We start from the raw sequence: 22,708 nt of genomic DNA, 5'->3' as shown, positions 1-22,708 counted from the left end.
TATAGCCTTGGCCCTAAGCAGGTAGGCAGAGCAGAGGCAGAGGCAGACAGGCTGGTCTGGGCAACAAGGCCCATGAAAATCAGTGTTAGATTCAATGACAGCAGTGGAAACTCCTGAGTCTTTTTCATTTGCATCAAGCTGGGTTTGCAGCCACATTTAGAGGCTTGACAAGGAAAATGCATCAGCATTTCTCATGTAAGTATCGAAGGATCCAAAGGCTTCAAGAACCAGGGCACCTGCAGCCCAGTAGTGTGGCTGAAAGAGAAGCCCAGCCTTGCATTGCCCTGATGCTTTTTCCAGATTCCAGAGCACATGTTCTGGAAGGGTCACAGGCTCCTGGGCTACTGTTGCACCCTCAAAGTGGGGAGGAGCCAAGCACCTGCTCAGACAGCCATGTGCAATTCTGAACCTGCTCTGCCAAAGAAAACACCCCTGTCTGCCCCAGCCCCAGCATTTATGTTCAGAAAGGCTCTGTCTTCCCACTTCCAGGGCTGCTGACCAGATGTGGACCTGGGTGAAGGCGGGGCAGGTCTGAGGAACCAGGAGGCCATTAATCTGCAATTAGGACTGTGCACACCCCCGCCTGCTCCACCTACTTCCTCTTGACAACTGCACAGCTAAAAAGCACTTTTAGAGGAAATGGATCCCTCAGTTCATCTTCTGGATGAGTCATTTTGGAAAGAGTTTTTGTGCAGATCTCATTGCCCTGGGGCAGTTAGCTCCACTCAGAGGCCGAGGTCAGGAGATCAAGACCATCCTGGCTAACACAGTGAAACCCCGTCTCTACTAAAAAAGAAATACAAAAAATTAGCCAGGCGTGGTGGCGGGCGCCTGTAGTTCCAGCTACTTGGGAGGCTGAGGCAGGAGAATGGCATGAACCTGGGAGGTGGAGCTTGCAGTGAGCCGAGATCGCACCACTGCACTCCAGCCTGGGCGACAGAGCGAGACTCCACTAAAAAAAAAAAAAAAAAAAAAAAAAAAAAAGCAGATAAAGGAGGAGGAGGAGGGTCTTATTCCCAATATCTACGTTACTTCATTTCAATTTTAGGGCATTGAGACTATAATGAAAAGGCAGTTAGAAGACACACACAAAAGCAAAACCTTAAGATGGGACAGGAGTGCTGGCTCCCTCAGCTCAGACCCCAGCCAGGACTGTTGCCCCTGATGTCAGAACTGGGCTGTGGTGTCTGCTCAGCTGCCCCTGGTCTGCTGGTGCTATCTGAGAGGGTGTGGAGGTGGACAGCTGGGGCAGAGGATGGAGGTGGGAGAGCATAGCCTCAGGGAATGGCCTGGGGTTCAGGGGTTAGCGACCCCTGCCAGGGTTCTCTTCACCTGCATACACAAGTTAGCCTGGTGCCTGTTCTGCTCCAGGTTTGCCCTTCTGCCCAGTCAGAGCCAAAGTCACACTCCAGGTATGCTTTGCAGTTGAGAAGACCGGTGAAAGCCCATGAGCGCTTTACCCCCTCCAACTGGCTCTAGGCCAGGTCTAGCAACGGGCTGCCTGCCTGCGCTGACTCCTTCCCACTCCTCACTCACACAATACTAAACTACAGCAGAGGAATAACGAAACATAAAATGACGTCATGAAGAAATCAGGAGGAATGACCTCAAAGGACAAGGGATTTCAAGAAACCTGAAGAAGGCAAGAGGTGAATGCTGGAGTGATGACTGACAAATGTATAAGAGGAAGCCACAGCCTGGAATGAAGACACTGCCAGGGAGCTGGAGCTGCAGGGAGTGGGGTCCGTAGAAGCTGGTGGGGCTCAGGATTCGAAATGACAGGTACCACAGAGGGCAGGGGAGCAAGCGGTGCTATAAACATGGGCATCACTGACAAGGGACCTATCCTTCCCCGTCCTCCAACCACTGTCCAGCACAAGAGCTTGAAGCCAAGCCAAAAAAGGAGACTCATCTTTAAAGACATTGATTCCTGAGAAAATGCAGCCAGCAGTAGACTGAAGAGTACTTTAAGCTGATTTGGTGCTATATTCAGACCTTAACGGGGAAGGGGGTTGAAAAGCGAATTCCTGATCCCCCTCAAAAAGAAGGCAAAGTACCAGAATCTCCACCCACACAGGTGGCCCCAGTGTAACGTGAACCAAACAACAAGCCCACAGCCTGAGGTCGTCAGATACCACCATCTTAAGAGGACTGCATGCCCAACGGATGCCCCTGGCCACCATACCCTAAACCAGCAGACCACTTCCAGCCAGCCCAGGGCTCCACACAAAGCCCACTCTTCCCAGCCAATCAACCTCACTAGAGAATGTCCTTTCCTCTGATGGAAAAGAATTCACTATCTTTCAGTTGTAAAAGCTCAACTCTCATTTTCTGCCCCAGAACCTCATCCCCAAGAACCTACTCGATCCTGCATTGAAAGTTTTCCTGCATAGCTATAAAACTTTTTGCCTTGTGTTCTATTATATTAATATCTTTGACCTCTAGTCATTTTTATTTAATGGCACACCTAAAGTTTTGGGGACCCTGGGCTAGGGTAGGTGATTAAGCTCCCACTTCATTCTCCTAAATGGACAATATGCAATATAAGCATGTGCACACATTTTTGAGAGAAGACTACATGTTTGAAGGTTTCCCATTGTCAGATTTGTTGAATGAGATCATACCAGGTATAGGGCAGTGCGTGCACATGTGTGTGCGTGTCCTCACAGAGCCTTTTACCCGCAAACTCAATATGGAAGCACAACACACAGACCTGCTAAGAAGGTGCTCAGATGAGAAATGAGGAGAAAACCAGTGCCCCATCTGCTCAGCTCCTCTTTCCTCCTCGTGGCCCAGCTGCTTTCTCAAACCAGATTTCTAGGAAACACAGTTAGCAACCCTGACACAAAACAACTAAAGACTAATTTACCTGTATAAGGAAAAAACACATATATTTTATTTTGTAAAATACATAAAACAAAAAATGAGCAGTTATCCTTACCTGCACACTTGTAAACACTGACTGATGAAATCATAAGTAGATTCAGCCAGTTTCAGTTCAGCAATTGTCTTCCTCATCCTCATCTACATTTAATGAGAGTTAACTGTGAGTCAGAGCTAAGTGACTGACGTATACACTATCAATCAATCCAAACAGCAAAACCATGAAGCCAGGATTGCTATTATCCACATTTTCACACGTTGAAGAATTTGACCAAGCTCTCATAGCTTGTGGTGGCAAGGGCCAAGGTGCAAAACCAGGTCTGGACTCCAGAAACCATGCATGCTCTTCACTACCATGTTTCACAAGGCCCCAAATAGGCGCTTTGTATTTTTTTTTTTCTGTATTTTCTAAGTGTTTTACTTGTATTAATCACTTTCATAATATTAAGGACATTTTAATTTGGAAGCCAAAAAAAAAAAAAAAAGAAAAGAAATAGGTAGTAGGGGGAGAGTTGGTTTCTTAAGACCAAGAGGAACAGGCAAGGAAGGGATGCTGTAGGGCGGCCTCTCCAGCCTGGGGTCACCATGAAGATGGCCTCATTACAAAGGCAGAGCTCAGACAAAATTCTTCACTCCAACAGGGTCTGTGATCCTCGGTCAGCCAGTCAATCCCATCCTTGAGCTTCCTCCCTTCCTGGCAATTGATAACATTAGGAAAGCTTATTAGCCTTGATGTTACCAAACACTGTCATATAATTATACCGAGAGGCGAGAAACGGAGGGTGTATGAGAACCAAAATTCCTCATCTGCCAAAACAAATCATGTCTAAAGTCGATGAATCAGCACACAGCAGTATATGCATATTATTTAGGAATGTGAATAGAAGTATTATCAAAATAGATAATTTAAAGCTGTTCTCTCTGGGGAAATATCAATGGGGGAAGGCTAAGCAGCTGGGACATAAGAGATTGCTGTATTTTTATAAGCATTTTAGCACTATTTGGCTTTTCAAATCAAGTGTCAATTTTTTTTTGATTTGTTAAAACAAAGTAGTAATAATAAAACTTACCCTTCTTAGTGTAATCCTTTAGCTTAATGAACTCCAGTAGGCTCAGACAGAATGTGGTTTGATGTAGTTTGTGGAGCCAGGAGATCTGAGACACAGAAGATGGGAGGTGCCTGGTGTTGTGGAAGAGCCATGGGTCAGAAGACCTGGATTCTGACCTTGGCTCTGCTGCTCTGTGCTGTGTGGCCTTGGGAAAGGTGATTAACCACTCTGAGCCTCTCTACCCCTACAGGCAGGCACTCAGACCCCATACAAACCAATGAGAGGATTAAATAACATAGATGCCAACCCAACGATGAAAACAAAGCTCATGGTGAGGATGCAAGGTATGGGGACCTGTGAGGCCTGCGTCAGGTGGGTGACAGCCATGGAAAGACAGAGCCCTAGATAGAAAGGAACAGACCCCTGGCCCCTCCACCAGGCCCTGAGCCCAAGCCCAAGGCTCCAGACATGAGCTGAACTCCCCTCACCTTCTCCATGCTGCTCCCAAGTTCCCTGAGACCAGGAAGTGTATTTTAGGCTTCTGTGAACTAGAGAGAGTCAAGTGTCCCAGACTGAAGTCTGCATCCCTCTGTGAGGCTCACCCAGACCCATGAGCTCATCTAACTGGCACAAAGTCCTTCCTCAATTCTGCCCAATTAAAAACAAAATCTGCAAGTTAATTGGCTGTATGGGACCCTCTTTAACAAAGTCCCTCCTCAATTTTGCTCAATTAAAAAAATATAAATAAAATAGCTTTAAATTACTTGGCCTTAGAAACAAACGTGGTAAAAAACCTTAGGCTCAAGAGAGAAACTCCAGGGTGGAATCTGGCTCACCACTAGGTCTAACTTTGCCACAGGTCTGGTCACAGCTGTCATTTTAGGACAAGCACATCCAGGCTCTCCAGAAACCAGGCCAGCCTGGGCCAATTTCTTCCAGGCTCTGAGCATTTAGAAGAGCCCACAGCTTTTGCTCACAGCTCAAGGACCAGGTGTTGACTGCCTGCTTGCCAAGGCTGCTTTTTCTCCCTCCTCTCCCTGGAATCATAGCCTCTACTGGCTTGGGGTTGGGGAGAGGTCTGGTGGGTTCATGCATCCCTGCCTCCCTCTTTCTTTCCCTCCATCACCTGTGACCAAAGACATCCACACCCCATCGAACAGCAGTATTCTTGCTGGTATGTCATGCAGTGAAGAGGTAGAAGGATGCTTTGTGAAGCAGCCCTGCACACAGAGAACCCAAAACAAGACACCAGACCAGGCCCAAGGCACCTCCACCAATACTGACACACAGTGGGGATGCTAACGTAAAATTTCCCAAAGGTCCCAAGCAATACAGACTAATGTCTGCACAGCCAGCACATGGGTGTAAACACACAGAGCTACAGATTCATTCCCCCCAAAATAAAATTTATTCTTTGGTGCTTCATACTTGGCAAGGGTTAATCATTATGTCCGTTCATACAATGATTAAATTAATAAAATACATCTGGATTAGAGAAAACCTCAGAGACCAATTTTGATTCCATAAGCACAAAGTAAAGAACCTGAAACGGAGTGGGGATGCAGTAAAGGAGAAGTTAAGGGGAGTTAATTAGCCGGTGATTAAATGTCATTTTCCCTGAGTCAAGTAATTCTCATTTTATTCAAGTGCTCTGGAAGTGGTGAAGGTTTTTTTTGTTTTTTGTTTTTTTCTGTCATTTTAGGGAATTCTTTTTTTGTCCAACAAATAATTCTCAGTTGTCTGCTTTTAAAAGTACTGTGTAATTTCTAAATTACAATTTTTCAAAATCAGGCTGACACTTCCAACTTCCTCTGGCTGGGGTTTTCTGAATCATCCACAGAAAGATGGCTGCTCTGCTGAGAGCCTGCCTGGGAAACCGGCTTGTATATCCTGTGCCCCAAAGCATCCACTTCCTCAAAGGTGTAGCCAGGAGGCTCAGGATATGAAGCTAGGCACCTGCTCATTTTCTTGGGAGTAAAGCTGATGGTGTAGGTGGTCTGGCCTTCCACAGGGACATTTCCTCGAGGGCCAGACCAATGAGGCTTACAGCTTTTGGTATTGATAGGTGGGTGGGGCACATAGTGGGCCCGAGTGGTGGTCAGGCAGTCCAAGGGCTCGGTGGGAAAGTCCAGCTGGGGAATGGGCTTGACTGGCTCTGTGCGCATGCTGGACCACTGCTTGTAGTCATCCTTGGTGGTGGAAGAGCCTTCAAAGCGACCGCTTTTCCTAATCTGAGGTGCAGGTCGGCAGGACCGAGCTGGGACACCCTTAGGGTATGTGTAATGGGCCTGCACTGTTGTCAGAAGATCCATGCTGTCTTCAGGAGGGACGTAGGTGATGGGAGCTTTGGAGAACATCTGGGGCGTTGGCCAAGCTTGGTACTTATCTCGAAACTCAGTGGTGTTAGAGAAAGGCATGTCTAGCCCAGGGGGCCTGGCTAGAGGTTTCAAGCTCTTAGCAGGCTCACCCATCAGGCCCCGGTAGGATTGTTTATGAGTGGTAAGGCTTTCAAAGGGGATTTCACAGGGCCTGAACTTCTCTGCTTCGTGCACAAAGCGCTTCTCCACGGGGTGGGCCACGTAGCTCATCTTGTAGTTAGTCACATCCTCCAAAGGGATGTTACAGAGCTTTGGCATGGCCAGAGGTTTACAGCTCACAGTCTTCACAAGGCCTTTTATGGGGTAATCGTCCTGGTGTGTGGTCCTATTATCAAACCTGACTGATGCTGGCTGGTATTTGTGTTCCAGACGAAGTGGCTGTCGCCTTGGTTGGTTCCAAGGCAAATAATCAGCTGAAATTAAAGCAGAAGAGGTAATTAATAATAAATCAAGTCAACCAACTTGCATATATTCTACAGAGCCCGAAGGTCACAAGCCAGTCTCCAATGAAGTAGTCTTTGAGACAAAGGAACGACAGAGCACATCCCTGCTTGATATAGTGAGATAGGCAATTCACAGCCCACCACTGGCAGGCCACCAGCCAGACGAACTAGGCCTACCTGGTCATCTGTGGGGTGACAGCCCACTGTGTCCCTGTAATCCTCACATCTAATCCACATATATCAAATATGCTACTCCAAAGGAATAGGGCATTGTATTGGCTGGTGAGAGAAAAGTGGCTGCCACTTGTATAAAACTTATTACATAACAGTCAGTGTTCTAAGTGCTTTATATATCAACTCACTTAATCTTCAGACTGTCCTAATAAGGTGGGTACTATCAATGCCAGTTTTATAGATGCAGAAACAGATGCAGAGAAAATGAGAGAATTTGTCCCAGCTCACTTGGCTAGAAGTGAAAAAGCACAAATGCAAATTCAGACCCAGAGCCCACGATCTGACCCACTCTACTCTCTGGTTCTAACAATTAAGGAATACCAACTACATGTCAGTCAATTGTGCTCAAGTCTTTCCATACATGATCTTGTTTCATCTTCACAATAACCCTTTGTGATGGGCATGATTCTCTCCATTCTACAGATTTCTAAAACAAGGCTCAGAGGAGCTAAGAAACTTGCCCGAAAGTCACATGGCTAGCGAGTTAAGTTGGAATTTAAACCGTATTGTTGACTCCAAAGCCATGTTCTTCTGATACCTCATATCACACACTTAAGGGCATTATATTTCCAGATAGAGTAAAGGTGAAAGAAAAAAATAATCAAAGGGAAGATTTGCAGGAGGAAAACAACTTCAGAATGTTTGAAGAATGAAAAGAATTGGCCATTCTAGATGTCCATCTCAAGAGGAACCTCTGCTGTGGGGCTAGAACTGCCAACACAAAGGGAGGCCTGGACTCCAAGGAAATATGCAGTAGAGATGGCCTCCAGGCATCTTGAGGACCAGACACTGTCTTCAGACAGCACTGTAAGCCTTTGAAACTGACTTTATCACACAGACCCTCAGGGCCAGCACTAAGACTGAACGTCTAGGTGAGAAAAATGGGACGACAAACCATGTGATTCAACTGCCTTGGCACTGCTGGCATTCTTTCAAAATACTTGACTGACATCCAAGACCTAGGTTGCCCCACTGGGCCCCATAAATTACCAGGTTTAAAGTAGCGCTAGTGAGCCCTCTAAATCTATAGGGAATTCTCTTGCTTACCACTTTACTAAAGGTTAGAAAAAAAAGCAGCTTCCGAGGAGCCTTAGGTATGTACACCAACACTAGTGGAGTCCACAGGCACAATTTGTAACAGCTTTATTGAAGTCTAATTTGCATAATAAAACGTACCATCTTAAGTACACAATTTAGTGACTTTTACAGAGTTGTATATCCATCACCAAAATCCAGTTATAGAGTATTTCCATCATGCCAAACGTACCAATTATCTTCATTTGTAGTCAGTCTTTACTCCCATCTCCAACCCCAGGCAACCATTAATTTGCTCTTGGTCTCTGTATCTGTGCATTTTCTGGACTTCTCATATAAATAGAATCACCCAATATGTAGCATTTTGCATCTGGCTTCTTTCACTTAGTGAATGTAATTGAGGTTCATCCATATTGTAGCTTATATCAGTAGTTTACACCTTTTTATTGTTGAATATTACATGATACCAAATTTTGTTTATCCATTCACCAATTGATGGACACTTTGAGTTGTTTCTACTCTTTGGCTATTATAAAAAAATTCTGCTATGAGCCTTTGTCAAGAAGTGTGTGAACATATATTTTCATTTCTCTTGGGTAGATACTAAACTGAAATTTCTAGGTTGTATGGAAAAATCTTATCTTTAGCTTTTTTTAAAAGATACTGCCAAATGTTCTCAAAGTGAAGAAGTAGATGTGCCATTTTACATCCCACCAGCAATGTATGAACATTCTCACTTCTCCATGTCCTCATCAACACTTGTTACCATCTGTGTTTTTAAATTATTGTAGACATTCCAATGGGTATTTAGTAGTATCTTGCAGTGTCATTTACATTTCTCTAATGACTAATGATGTTGAGTATCTCTGCATGTGCTTGTTAGCTCCTCATGTGCTTTCATTGGTAAAATATTGAAATATTTTGCCCATTTTAAAATTAGATTGTCTTACTGAGTTTGCATATTCTTTACATATTCTAAATACAAATCTTACACCAGGTATGTGATTTACAAATATTTTTTCCAAGTCTATCACTTCTCTTTTCATTTTCTTATTATTTTAACAAAACACTCACCTGACACCTGACCCTTTTCATTTTCTTAATGGTTTCTAAGTGCCCAAAGGTTTTGAATTTCAATAAAGTCCCATATATAATATCTTTAATAAATCATGCTTTTGATGCCATATCTAAATTATTTGCCTGTCCCAAGATATCATAGATTTTTCTCCCATGTTTTACTTTGAAACATTTATAGTTTTAGCTATTACATTTAGGTTTCTGACTCTTTTGAGTTTGGATGAGGTAATTTCATCTTTTTGCATGTGGATATCCAACTATCCCAGCACCATTCATCAAAAAGACTATCCTCTCCCACACTGAAGTGCCTAGGCACCATTGCGAAAAGTCAGTCACAATAGGCACAAAGGCTTATTTCTGTACTCTCAGCTTAGTTGCATTGGTCATTTTACTTGTCTTTATGTCAGTATAACTGTCTCAATTGCTGTAGCTTTATAGTAAAGTTTTATAATCAGGAAGTTTAAGTTTTTCAACTTAGTTCTTATTTTTCAAAAATACTATCAGCTATTCCAGTTTATTTTGATTTCATACATAAAACCTAAAATTACTTTGCCAAGTTCTAAAAAGGAAAAGGAGTCTGCTGGGATTTTGATAGGAACCGCATTGAATCTACAGATCAACTTGGGACAACCCTACCTTAATAGTACTGAATCTTCCAATCCATGAACACAGAATGTCCACCATTTTTGTTCAGATTTTAATTTCTCCCAGCAATGTTTGGTAGCTTTCAGCATACAAGACTTGCACTTGTTTTTTTACATTTTATTCCAAGTATTTTATTAATTTTGAGGCTATTAGAAAGAGAACAGTTTTCTTGACTCCACTTTGACTGTCCATGCTAGAATATAGAAACAATTGATTTTTATATATTGTTCAGTACTGACATCTTGCTGAACTCATTTATTAGTTCTGGTAATTTTTGTGGATTCCTTTGGGTTATCTGCACACAGGATCATGTTGTCTGAGAATAAACACAGCTTCGTATTTTCCTTTCGAACCTGGATACATTTACTTGTCCGCTTGCTTTTCTTACATTATTGCACTAGCTAGAACCTACAATACAGTATTGAGTTGAAGTGGTGAAAGCTGACATCCTAGCCCTTGTTCTCAATCGGGGGAAGCCATTTACTCTTTCACATTAAGTATGATGTTTTACAAGTACAGATTTTTTTGTGGATGCCCTTTATCAAGCTGAGGAAGTTTCCTTCTAGTCCTAAGCTTGTTGAGAGCTTTTATGAATGTTGAACTTTGTCAAATGCTTTCTCTCAACCAAGTGGCTTTTTTCTGTTACTTTATTAATGTGGTATATTAATTGGTTTTCTGATGTTACACCAACTTTAAATTCCCAGAATCCCATAGTTTTATAAATATTGAGTCTGTAACTGTCTTTTAAAAGAAAAATTACCTTTTTAATGATTTAAGAAGAAAACAAATAAAAGTATATATTTAATACCTAATTACATTTACCAGTATGCTTTATTACTTTTTATAATATACTTTATTACTTTTGTGCTGCCATCTGGTATCATTCCCTTTTAGCCTGAAGGATTTCTTTTAGTACTTCTTGCAAGCTAGGTAGCTGTAACTTATCTCCATCTTTATCTGGGAATGTATTTTGCCTTCATTATTGAATCATAGTATCATTAAATATGAAATTCTTGGAGGATAGACTTTTTTCTTTCAGTACTGTGAATATGCAACCAACTGCCTTCAGTCCTCCATTGTTTCTGAAGAGAATTTAGCCATTAATAATGTCATTTTTGGGCCAGGCGCAGTGGCTCACGCCTGTAATCCCAGCACTTTGGGAGACTGACGCGGGCAGATCACGAGGTCAGGAGATCCAGACCCTCCTGGCTAACGTGGTGAAACCCAATCTCTACTAAAAATACAAAAAATTAGCTGGACGTTGTGGCGGGCGCCTGTAGTCCCAGCTACTCAGGAGGCTGAGGCAGGAGAATGGCGTGAACCTGGGAGGTGGAGCTTGCAGTGAGCCGAGATTGCACCACTGCACTCCAGCCTGGGAGACAGAGCAAGAATCCAGCTCAAAAATAATAATAACGTCATTTTTCTGTACGTGATGAGTCATTTTTTTGCCTCTTTCCAAATCTTTGTTTTTGGCTTTCAACAAATTTGACTACGTTGTGAATAGATGTGGATCTCTTTGTACTTATTCTATTTGGGTTGTGCCATTTGAATGTATTAATACACATTTTTCATAAAATTTGGCAACTTTCAGCAATTAATCTAACATTTTTCTGCCCCCTTCTTCTCCTTTTCGGGCCATCATTATGAGTATGTTAGTACACTTTATGGTATTCCATGAGTCTGAGTTTGGACTTTTCCCTTAATTTTTTTCTCTCCTTCAGATTGGGAATCCCTATTGAACTATCCACATTTTTGCTGATTTTTATACCAGTTCAAATCTGCTGTTGAGCCCCTCTAATCAATTTTTTATTTTAGTTATTGCCCTTCCAACTCCAGAGTTTTCATTTGGTTCTTTAATATTTCCCGTTACTGATATTCTCTATTTGATGAGCAATTGTTGTCATACTTTTATTTATTTAAACATGCTTTCCTGTTATTCTTTGAACATATTTATAATAGCTACTTTGAAATATTTGTCTGCTAGGTCCAACATCTGGGATCCTACAGAGATACTTTCTGTTGACTGCTTTTTCCCCTCCATTCATGGGTCATACTTCCCTTTTTCACGTCTTACAATTTTTTTGTGTAAAACTCAACACTTTAGATAATATGCTGCAGCAACTCTGGATTCTGATCCCCACTGGGAGTTGGTTTTACTTGTGTTTAGTGGCTTACCTGCACTAATTCCATAGAGTCTTATCTTCCCTGCAGTGTATGGCCACTGATATTTTTGTTCATTTTTTTCTTTTTAATCTGTTTTTGTTTTTACTTTGTTTGTTTTGAGATGGAGTCTCGCTCTTGTTGCCCAGGCTGGAGTTCAGTGGCACAATCTTGGCTCACTGCAACCTCCACCTTCCTGGGTTCCAGTGATTCTCCTGCCTCAGCCTCCCAAGTAGCTGGGATTACAGGCACCCACCACCACACCCAGCTAATTTTTTTTTTTTTTTTTTTTTTTTGTATTTTTACAAAAACAAACAAAACTTCCTGACCTTGTGATCCGCCCACCTGGGCCTCACAAAATGCTAGGATTACAGATGTGAGCCAACATGTCTGACTTCCTAAGGGTCACTCTGTCAGCATAGTTTAGTGGTCAGCCATGACTGGTCAGAAGTTAAACTTAAGAACTTTAAGCCAGTAAGGCATTCACACTTTGCCAATGGAACTGTGTGTGGGTTAGGAAAAACACATAGAAAGATCAGGCAGTTTATAAGTCTGATTTGGCTTTTACTTCCTACTGGGCTTTCTCATGTCTTCCCTGCACAAGAACTAGGCCTAACCGGGGATGATTAAAGATGATGAGTTGATAGATGGGCTCCTTTCTGATTTCCCTTGAGCCTGCACACAGCCTTGCCCATGTGCACAGCCTTCCAGACTACTCAACCAGAGATGATGAGTTGATAGACGGGCTCCACTCTGATTGCCCTTGAGCCTGCACACAACCTTGCCCATGTGCACAGCCTTCCAGACCACCAGGAACACATATGAGCTTATCAAGATCCACTGTGCCTATCTCATTCTCTGGATCTCCCTTCTTAAATTCCTAGCTGGTTTGCTGGTCTGTTGGTTGCCACAACGAGCACTGCAGCCTCAGACTAACTCAGAAGTTGTCTTCCCTGATTTCTTGCCATTAAGATCACTGCTGTTTTTATTGAAACCCCTGGGTATGCACTGTATTCCCAATCAAGTCAGGCCCCACTGACAGCAGAGCTGCTTGTTTCCACAGACTAGCCTGCTCAGGCAGAGCCACTACACAGATGAAACAGTGGGGGTGGGGATGGGGTGATGGAAGCAGCCCCAGAATAAAACATCACAGACGCCTAGTGTTAATAACCAAGGTGCCATAGTTTTTCTTTAATAAATGCTTCTCAATTTTTTGCATACCAATGGTTGATTTCCAGAGTCTAGAAATGGTTGATTTTCACCATTTTGTCCAGTTTTGTCATTGCTTTTTGGGAAGAGGATTTGCCAAGCTCCTTACTCCTCCACTCCAGAAGTCCTGATATCTACCCCCACCACCCATCCCCCAGCACACTCTTCAGTTTATTTTAGGCTGATAATACTACCAACTATTTATCCAAAATTGGCTTCATCTTAATTGAAAATCTACTCTTTCTCCAAGAGCTATTAATGGCTCTATCTGCATCTTGAAAGCATTAGGGGGCCTTGGAGGGAACCATCTTGCTGAATATAAACCACATGTTTCCTCCCCACCCCCGCCCCCAGACTCTAGGCCTCACTTAAATGGAGGCATCTACCTGTAGAAACCTACACACTGCCTCAAGGTACTTGGGGGTGGGGAGGACAGGGCTTTTCTGGCTCTCTTCTGTGATGGATGAAGTGTTAAGAAAACAGGTTTCTAAGCTCAAAGTTGCCTCATGTGATTTCTGATACCCAACAATATAGTTGAAACCACATTGTTATCCAAGACTCCCGACTTCCTCCACCCAGCATTTATTACCAAAAACCTCCACAGGACCCTGAAAAACCTCAGAATTTCACATGACAAACTATTCACACGCCAGTAAAGCCCTTCAGGGCCAGAGTGTCATGTGGGTAATTGGCAAGAACTTCTTTAAAATGGATTCCATTCAATAATGTGCCTTAAAAAAAAAAAAAAGCTAAACCTAAAGCTGAGCATCAAGTAATTACACTCTCAATCTTTCCAATTGCACAGTGTTTTGAAAATGTCACAAATTACAACCAAATGCTGCTAAAGCATATTTTATTGGTGGTTTTCTGGACCCCAGTAAAGGTGCTGGCCATAGAGTGAAAAGGGGAAAAAAATATTTCATATTTTTTCTGTGGAACAAATGTAAGCAGAGTATATAGACAAAATCTAGATGGCAACCATTGAAACATGTATTTAATAACCTTGGTCTTTGGTTTCTTTTTGGGTGGTGGAGGAGGAAGAGAATCAATGTATGGTCATAAAACACGAACATTGTTATGGAAAAGACTTACTAAAGCAGCAAATTTTCACAAGGCACAAACAAGTCACCCAAGGGGTGATATACCAAGAGATAAGGGTGTGACCCCTCACAAATGCATGGGGTTATTAAGGACTGATCCAACCACATGGTAAGTGGCATGGGCCTTCTCAATCCTCACTTCTGCTCCTGGCCAGGACCCATTGGGTAATAGCCTGGATAGGGATTTGTGTAGATGTTCCAACCTCTGTCACCTGGAGCCCTTGTAAACAATGGTTCAGAACCATTCACCCACTGATTCCCTCACTTGACACAACACCCTTGTAAACAATGGTTCAGAACTATTCATCCATTGATTCCCTCACTTGACACAACACCCTTGTAAACAATGGCTCAGAACCATTCATCCACTCATTCCCTCAGTCGACACACTTTGTTGTGTTATCCCCTGTGTTTGATGATGGGAATACAGATGTTGGGCATTTAAGGCAGTTTGGGAAGCCCTTCCATCACAGGTGAGTGACAGAACAAATAAACCACTTCAACTAATAGAATGTAAGTATTTGCTATAGTCTGAATGTGCCCCAAAATTGATGTGCTGAAACTCAATCCCCAATGTTGTGGTATTAGGAGGTGAGGCCTTTTGGGAAATGATTGCATCATGAGGGCTCCACCTTCACGAATGGATTAGCACTGCTATACAATGGCTAGAGGGAGCCAGCCGAGGCCCTTTTTTTCTTCTGGCTTTCACCACATGAGGACACAGCAACAAGGCACCATCTTGGAAGCAGAGAACAGACCCTCACCAGACACCAAACCTGTCAGCACCTTGATCTTGAACTTCCCAGCCTCCAGAACTGTGAGAAATAAATGTCTTATTTATAAATTATTCAGTCTCAAGTATTTTTGTTATAGCAGCACAAATGAACTAAGAAAGTAGTATTCACAAAAAAAACCTCATAAGACACACATGTTGCTAACTGGTACCTATAGGTTCATCTAACTATAAATATGTTTCCTTTAGCTACATACTGATTTGTTTTAAAATCGGAATTGCAGAGGAAAATATGAAATCCAACCTCAAATGCACATGTTCCAAGAACAAAAACCCTGTCCATCTATGCATGCCTGGTTCTGAGCAGTCCAGTTGAGACTTGACTGGTGTTCATTTATCAACTCTGTTTAAGTAGGCAAGCAGTTAACAGGTACCAGAAGTTTGAGGAAAGTGAGAAAGAAAATAGGATTTTCTCAATTTTAACTTTGTCAGTAGGGAAGTCAGCCATTATATTAGTCAGTTCTTGCACTGCTATAAAGAAATGCCTGAGGTTGGGTAATTTATAAAGAAAAGCAGTTGAACTGGCTCATGGTTCTACAGGATGTACGGGAAGCATGGTAGCATCTGTTTCTGGGGAGGCCTCAGGGAGTTCTACTCATGGTGGAAGGCAAAGCATGAGAAGACATCTTACACGGCAGGAGCAGGACAGAGAGAGTGAGTCGGGAGGTGGGGAGGTGCCACACGCTTTTAAACAATCTTAGGAGAACTCACTCACTATACAGTACTAAGGGGGTAGGGGGGTGCTAAACCATTAGAAATCACCCCCATTATACAATCACCTCTCACCAGGCCCCACCTCCAACACTGAGGATTACAATTTGACATGAGATTTGGTGGGGGCAGAGAGCCAAACCCTGTCAGCCATGATTCAGTTTAAGCTGTGGAATATTCACTCTTCTGTAGTTTGAAGAGGACAGCCTGAGATGTAGCTATATGGACAAAGGGAGAGACAGGGGAAGCTGGCAGTGAAAGAGATTAAAGAGTACTGGTGGGGTGTGGTGGGGTGCGTGCATGCATGTGTTTGTGTGTGTGTGTGTGTGTGTGTGTGTGTTGAGTGGTAAGTAGTTTCCTGGGGATAAGTAGGGAGGACTTCTCTTTAAATACTACATGTAGACCTCCTCCATCCTTGCCAATCCCCAAGACAAGCAAGGAGCATTTTTCACTCGCGGACCTCTCCCTGCACCTAGGGAAAGGTGGAAGACAAGGAACTGAACTGACAGGCAGGAGCTCTGAAGAGTCTCTCCCTATACTAAGATTCATAAACCAACAGGGCACACAAAGACAGTGTAGAGGAGAGGTGAGTCCGCCATTGGATATGCCCTATCAGAGTCCCTTATCCCCTCCACCAATGGTGGAAAGCGCTTACTGCAGTTTCATTCCTCTATCCCACTTGCTCAATGTCTGTGGTGCCTTATTTCTGGTCTTCTTGTAAACACTGGATTAAAAGGGAGAAGAATGCATTCAGTAGAGGCAAAAGTGCCCCCCAACACCCTGCCCATGGTCATACACCTGGTTGTATGGACTACCTGTGTAGTGCCTGCTGTGAGAGGGTAATTGGCAAAGAAAAAGACAAACAGATTCCTGCCCCTTGGAGCTTACAGCCTGGCCATTATAGGAAGCATTAAAAGTACACAATGAATGACAAGACAGGGGAGTGCAAGGCACCCATATAGCATCCAGTCTGACATAGGGAAGGGCTCAGAATGTGATCTTTCAGCTGCTAGCTGAAAGGGTAAGTGCTCGATCAAGGAAGCAGAAGGATTCTATGTAGAAGACATCACATGTGCTAAACAAATGCCCTGAAGCAGAAAAGAAATGTAGGAAGGGACCTGAAAGAAGGCCCTGAGGCTGGAGCAGATAGGCTTAGACATCAGGACCTCCAAGGCATCAGAGGAGGCAGTCAAGGTTTGGGTTTTTATCATAATAGGATCATATGATTTGATAAAATAATGATTTTATCAAATGATTATCTGAGGAGTTTCATACACAGGAGAGGTCAGATCAGATGGCCATGTTTAGAAGACTGCTCTGCTCCCTTTCTGTGGAAAATGGGTAAGAGCTGACAAGACTGGATATATGCTCAGGTGTGTGCCCAGGTATAGACATGCAGAAAACAGGATTACGGCTTTGCCAGGAGGAAATAGCAAAAGGGCTGAAGAGAGAGGGAGTCTTGGCTATCAGTAGCAGATGGGCTCCAAAGATAGGCCATGGAGTAGACTCCGTGGGCGGGGGGACAGACACAGGAGGGGCTGGTGGTAAGAGGGAGGGTTGAGATGTCAATGGACTGGAGGTCCCAACAGGGCCAAGGACTAGCATGGTGGGAGGAGATAAGAGGACAAGCTCAGAGGACAGGATGCCAATGTGCACAAAGGCTTCAGAAGTGGGGCCATTTCGGGGTATGATAACATTCAGAATATTAATCAGTTTTTGTACTGCTGACAAAAGGTGGCTTGACCAAAAGTAGCCATGGGTGAGTGTTAGAGGAGGAAGCTAAAGAAAATAAAAGGGCAGAGCTCAGATTGCTGAAGAGGCCCATGCCAATCCAGTCCTCGGTTCCTGGAAGACTCAGAGAAACTCAACTAGGCACAGGGTCCTCCAGGATGACAGAATTAGAGGCCCTTCTAGGAGCTCACATCCCTCCAACCTCACTACCTCCACCACCATCTTCACCCTAAATGCTTGGCTTGACTAAAGAAAAGTGGCCCCCTCTCTTCACAGCATTGAGAGGTCTGTGAACTGTTTAGCATGTCCTCCTAGGGCAAAGGTGGGTATCATAAGCATGAGTTATTGATGACAAACCTGGTCTCCAGTCTCATGGTCTCAGTCTTTGCAGCTGAGCTCCATAGAGTGGCTGTCTGCTAGCACAACACATATGACCACATATCCTGTCTCTCCGCTAGGCCAGAAAGTCGAGGGCAGGCCATTATGCTTCCTTCAGTTTCTAGGACCACACCTCGTAGGTAATATCAATAGATACTCAATAAAGAAAGAAGCAATCCTGTTTATATAAAGTTCAAAACTGGCAAAACTAATTTAAGGTAAGGTATTAAAGGTTAAAATAACGGTTACATTCTCGTTGGGGAGGGTGACAGAAATGGGGTAGTAATGTTATATTTCTTGATCTGGGTACTGTTTACATGGATTTGTTCAGTGCAAATTTATTGATCTGTATAATTATAAATTGTATACTTTTCCATATGCATGTTACATTTTGATATATTTTTTAAACACGTGAATGATATATTTTTTAAACACGTGAATGAATCAATCACTTAATCAGTGGTAGAAACTAACTTAGCTTGAACTTGAAATGCTTCCCCCAATATAGGATTCAAACTGCAAGCTAAGGCAGGGGTTGGCAGATATTCTGTATAAGAGCCAGGTATTAAGTGTCTTATGTCTCACAGAATGTGGTGTCTCTGTCAACAACTACTCAACTTTGCTACTATAGTGCAAAAAGTAGCCATTGATACTGTGTAAGTGAATGAATATGGCTGTGTTCTAATAAAACATGAACACTGAATTTTGAATTTTATATCATTTTCACAGTCCTCAAATGATAGCCTTTTGATTTGTTTTTCAATTATTAAAAAAAAAATGTTTAACCTTTCTTAGCTCTCCAGCTATACAAAAACAGGCTGCTGGCCAGATCTGGTCCGTAGGAAGTAGTCTGCCAACTCTTGCACTAAGTGACTTTGCACATTAAACACGTTTCCTGGCCTGCACACAGGCTCAGCCTGTCCTTCCCCCAATCTGCCCCTCTGTGCTCTCCCACCTTTATAAGTAGGCAAATACTCCATCTTGTTGCTATATGGATATTTACTGTCCCGAGGTTTGATGGGGTCCACTCGACAGACAGTGTAGGGATTGTAATCTTTCTTATACGTCGTGAGCAAATCCATATTCTCTTCACTTGGGACGAACTGGTCATACTGGTGGGCCTTCACTGGTGCCACTTTGTGAGGCCCAAAATCTCTCCTGTAAGGAAGCAAGTGCATGCTGTTGGGGTCCTTGGCTTGCAATAAGGCTTATGTTTTCTGCTCAACCCAACTCTATGAACATTTGCTGAGAAGTCATGTTCTACTCTACCTGCCTTCCCCGCTCCCCTGAACTGTTTCTCCTCTATTTCCCACCTTCGGGAAGGGTACCATCAATTATGTCTCACCCAACTCAGACACCTGTACACATCTTTGACCTCCTTTCCTCACGGCCCCAGAGCCTATCATTCACCAATGCCCCTCCACCCCATTGGTTTTTCTTTCCCCTTGGTCCAGACCCTGACCATTTCTCACTTGGATCAGGTAACAGCCTGCCACCTGAGCTTCCTCCTTCATCCCTACCACTTCTATTCAATCCCCATAATGTGGCCAGAATAAACTCTCTAAATAGAAATCAGATGGCTTTCCCCAGTTTAAAACTCTTCCAGGCAAAATTCAACTTCCTAGAATAATTTATAAGCCTTTCTGGACCTGGCTCCTGCCTTACTCACCCTTGTCTCTCACTATTCCCACCCCACCTGAGCACCCTGCACTCCAACCACAATGTCACTACTTCTACTCCTGCGCTCTCCACCTTCCTTCCACCCAACCCCTTCATTGTGGAGCTAACTTCCTTTCAGGTACCTCCACCACCTTCTCTGTGTTCCCAAAAGCTTCTCCTGCTAATGTTTATCTCCTTCTTCTGCTTAGCCTACAGAAAACCCAGAAGAGGAAAATAGCGAAATAATTGGAGACCCTAAGTCCTTCATTTCTCTGCTATCTGGTGTCAGCGCCCCCATTATTTCAGGGAGTACCAAAACAACAGGATCGAAAAAGTATAATGGTCTTCGCTAAACAGGAAGCAGTCCCTCTCCAAAGTATCCCAGATAAAAAGGCCCAGATGCTCACTGCAATGCCCACCAGGAACCGCCCTAAGGAGCCAGGGCTTAGCTCAGACTTGTGTTGCCCTCCAGGGCACTCGCAACTTCCCACCTCTCAATGCTAACATTTCCCTCTGAAGGGTGTCTGCTTCACACAACGAACTGTTTTTGCCTGGAACCCATTTATTCAACCGGACAAAGGGAGGTTAGATTTTCCCTGATGGTGCTTGCCAGAACAGCCCTGTCAAGGGAAGGGGAAGGTTTCCGGACAGGAAAACATTAGGCCCAAACACCAATAAAACCCACTTCCCGGCCAAAATCTGGAGCAGCATTACTGAGCCATGCTTGACTAGCAAAGGTAACACGCTCCACTGTAACCTGTCTTGCGTGAATTATACACATGATTGTCAGTAAACCCGAACCGGGTCCTGAAAATGCTTGGTGGGATGGGAGGAGGAAGTTAGGAAGCAGGAGAATTAGTCTCTCTAGGGCTCTAAGGAGGAAATGGGAGATGCTTCAGTTGAACTCCCCTAACACCCTCTGGGTAGATTTAAAAATATATCTTAGCAGCAGTTATAGGACATTCAGCCTGGACTTCCTTTGTAGGGGCCCTGCTGTTAGCCTGAAGTGTCTGGAAGCTGACTGTGTATATCGGGGCTTATGGAGGGAATGGACTGAACAAGAAGCCAAGGGTCAGCTCCTATTTCTACTGTTCTCAATGAACAAGTACTACACCCTGGTGTCTATTCAGCACTAAACCAATTGTAACAGGGAACTAAGAGGGTAAGTCCTTAGGCTACAAAGACAAATGGAAATGCCCAGAAAACTCCATCTGAAAACCAGCTGAGTGGAAAGGGACTCTTGGTCAGAGAGTGTACATTCTAAAGGGAGTACTCCCAAGGGAATTTGAGCTCTCCTCACTCCCAGAAGGGATGGACAGATTTCAAGGCAGCCTGAGACCACACATTCCTAAACCCTTATAAAAGCCTGTGTTCAGTGATGGCTACCTAAGCCTGCACCCTATTCATTTCCAGGGAGTATCAGGAGGTATCAAGGGCAAGCAATGAGGAACAAAGCTGGGTGCCTATGGGTGCCTGAGCTGCTGCACTGAGCCCACCCAACCTCAAAGCACCTAGGAATGCTTTCCAGCTGTAAGCCTGCCACTCTCGGGGACCCTGCACCCAGAGTCGATGGCAGGCTCTTCTTCAGTTACTCTGACCAAGAGGACCAGCTTCCTCTCAGGGATGCCGCAAAAACCTCCCTTCAAAGGCTGCCAGCCTCTTGAAAACTAAAGCACATTTACTGCCCATCTCCCACGGCTTCTACTGGAAAAGAGCAGACAAAAGCCCACAACCAAATTCACCAGTTCACAGACCATTCTGAAATTGGTTTCCCGAAGACAAAAGCCAATCATCTTTTCCAGTAGAAAATTTAAGTTCCTTTCTAAGTATTCCTCTATGGTTTAATTTATTGATCAGCTATAACTAAGGAAAATGACTACGGGGGGGGTGGGGGGAGGCAATATCTACTTCTTAAGAGAAGAAAAATTTTAAAGTTTGACTTTTTTATAACCTACCTAAACATAGTTACTGTGGCTTAGGAGTGAATTTAATCAGAATTTATGTGTTTCCTCATTATGTTTTTATGTTGAGAACATTCACTGAAACCTGTCATTAACCACAACATAACTGCATGTCCCCAATCACACATAATCTTATAGCTTTTAAATTCACGTAAAAGAAAAGTCTATATTTTAGTCTTCCCAGAATTGCTCAAACTAACTAGCTTTTCTTTTTAAGAACACTGGATCTCCCCTCTCTTTCTGTGGTACATTTCCCAGTCTCTGTGCACATGTGACGTGAACCAAGAAAAAGAAACTGGTGAGAGAAGTAAGTTTCTTTTTGGTAAGTAGCTATAAAAGTTATAGAGTAGGGAAGGCCAAGAGTTAAACTCAGAGTTAAGTGAAAGGTTGGAGTGGTCCTGCTGGGGAAGTCATAACAACTTGACTTCAAATCATTTGGCAAAGCTGAAGAAAGGTGTTTGACAAGACTCCGACAAAAGGAAAGAGGAAATAACCTAACAGTGAGCTAGGGTCCCGAGCCTGCAGTGGGAAATGAAGATTTTCACCATGACAAAAGGGCCATGCATCGCATTTTTAAAACCTGTTTTTAATGTTTATTTATGCAAACTTCAAGATTTGTTAGTGTATCCAAGTAATCAATTATATTAAAATGGAATCCATCTTAAAAGGAGTTCCTCCTCTTGGCCAAAGCCAACCCCTCTCACCCCTGCCCTCTTTCTCGGGAACCTCATCTATAGACCATCTCCTAGGCCATGCTTTTCTCTCTTCCTCCCTACTGCCTCCTTTCTCCACTGAGTGTTATCTCCCAGCTTTAAAGGTAAAGAGCAAAATAAGACACAATCCTCACTGGGCTCCATTCTCCTCCGGTTTTCCCTTCTCTCTTCCGGAAAGTGTTGTCTACAAGTACAGACTTGCCTTCCTCTCCTCATGTCGCACCCATCAAATCTGATTCCCCTCACTCCTGGATACTCCAAGCATCACTTGTTTTCCAGACCCAACCGCTGCTTCTCATCCTTATCCCACTGGGCTTGTTCAAAGCATCCATCCTCTCACTCAGTTTTTTCAATTCTCTCTCCCTTGACTTCTGCGATACCACTCCTCAGGATCTTTTCTCCATCTCCTCCATGGGGTTCTGCTCTTTGTCAGTTGATTTGACTTTGTCACTTCTACAGGTAATTCTCAAACTTCCCAATGTCAAAAGGCACTCTTCTAGAGAAACCATTCTCCCATCCTAGGCAGCTTGGGGAGTCCATCCCAATGTG

The 22,708-nt window shown here is 43.5% G+C and overlaps 1 protein-coding gene across 3 annotated transcripts in view; it reads right to left on the bottom strand.

The window, feature by feature from the left end:
* Positions 1-5,321: 5,321 nt before the first annotated feature.
* The window catches only part of SAXO1 (stabilizer of axonemal microtubules 1), a 107,965-nt gene continuing 90,578 nt past the window's right edge, over positions 5,322-22,708 (bottom strand). For 2 of the 3 annotated variants that reach the window (XM_050761332.1, XM_050761333.1), the window contains exons 3-4: positions 18,782-18,984; positions 5,322-6,723 (exon numbers count right to left, since the gene is read on the bottom strand). In XM_050761332.1, coding sequence (XP_050617289.1) covers positions 5,720-6,723; positions 18,782-18,984 — 1,207 coding nt within the window. In that variant the 3' untranslated portion in view covers positions 5,322-5,719. The remainder of the gene's footprint in view (positions 6,724-18,781; positions 18,985-22,708) is intronic. The other variant, XM_050761334.1, reaches the window with a different exon arrangement.

The sequence above is a fragment of the Macaca thibetana genome, chromosome 15 (assembly GCF_024542745.1).
Source record: "Macaca thibetana thibetana isolate TM-01 chromosome 15, ASM2454274v1, whole genome shotgun sequence".
In the NCBI taxonomy this organism is placed as follows: domain Eukaryota; kingdom Metazoa; phylum Chordata; class Mammalia; order Primates; family Cercopithecidae; genus Macaca; species Macaca thibetana.
This window is presented reverse-complemented; position numbering and strand designations above follow the sequence as displayed.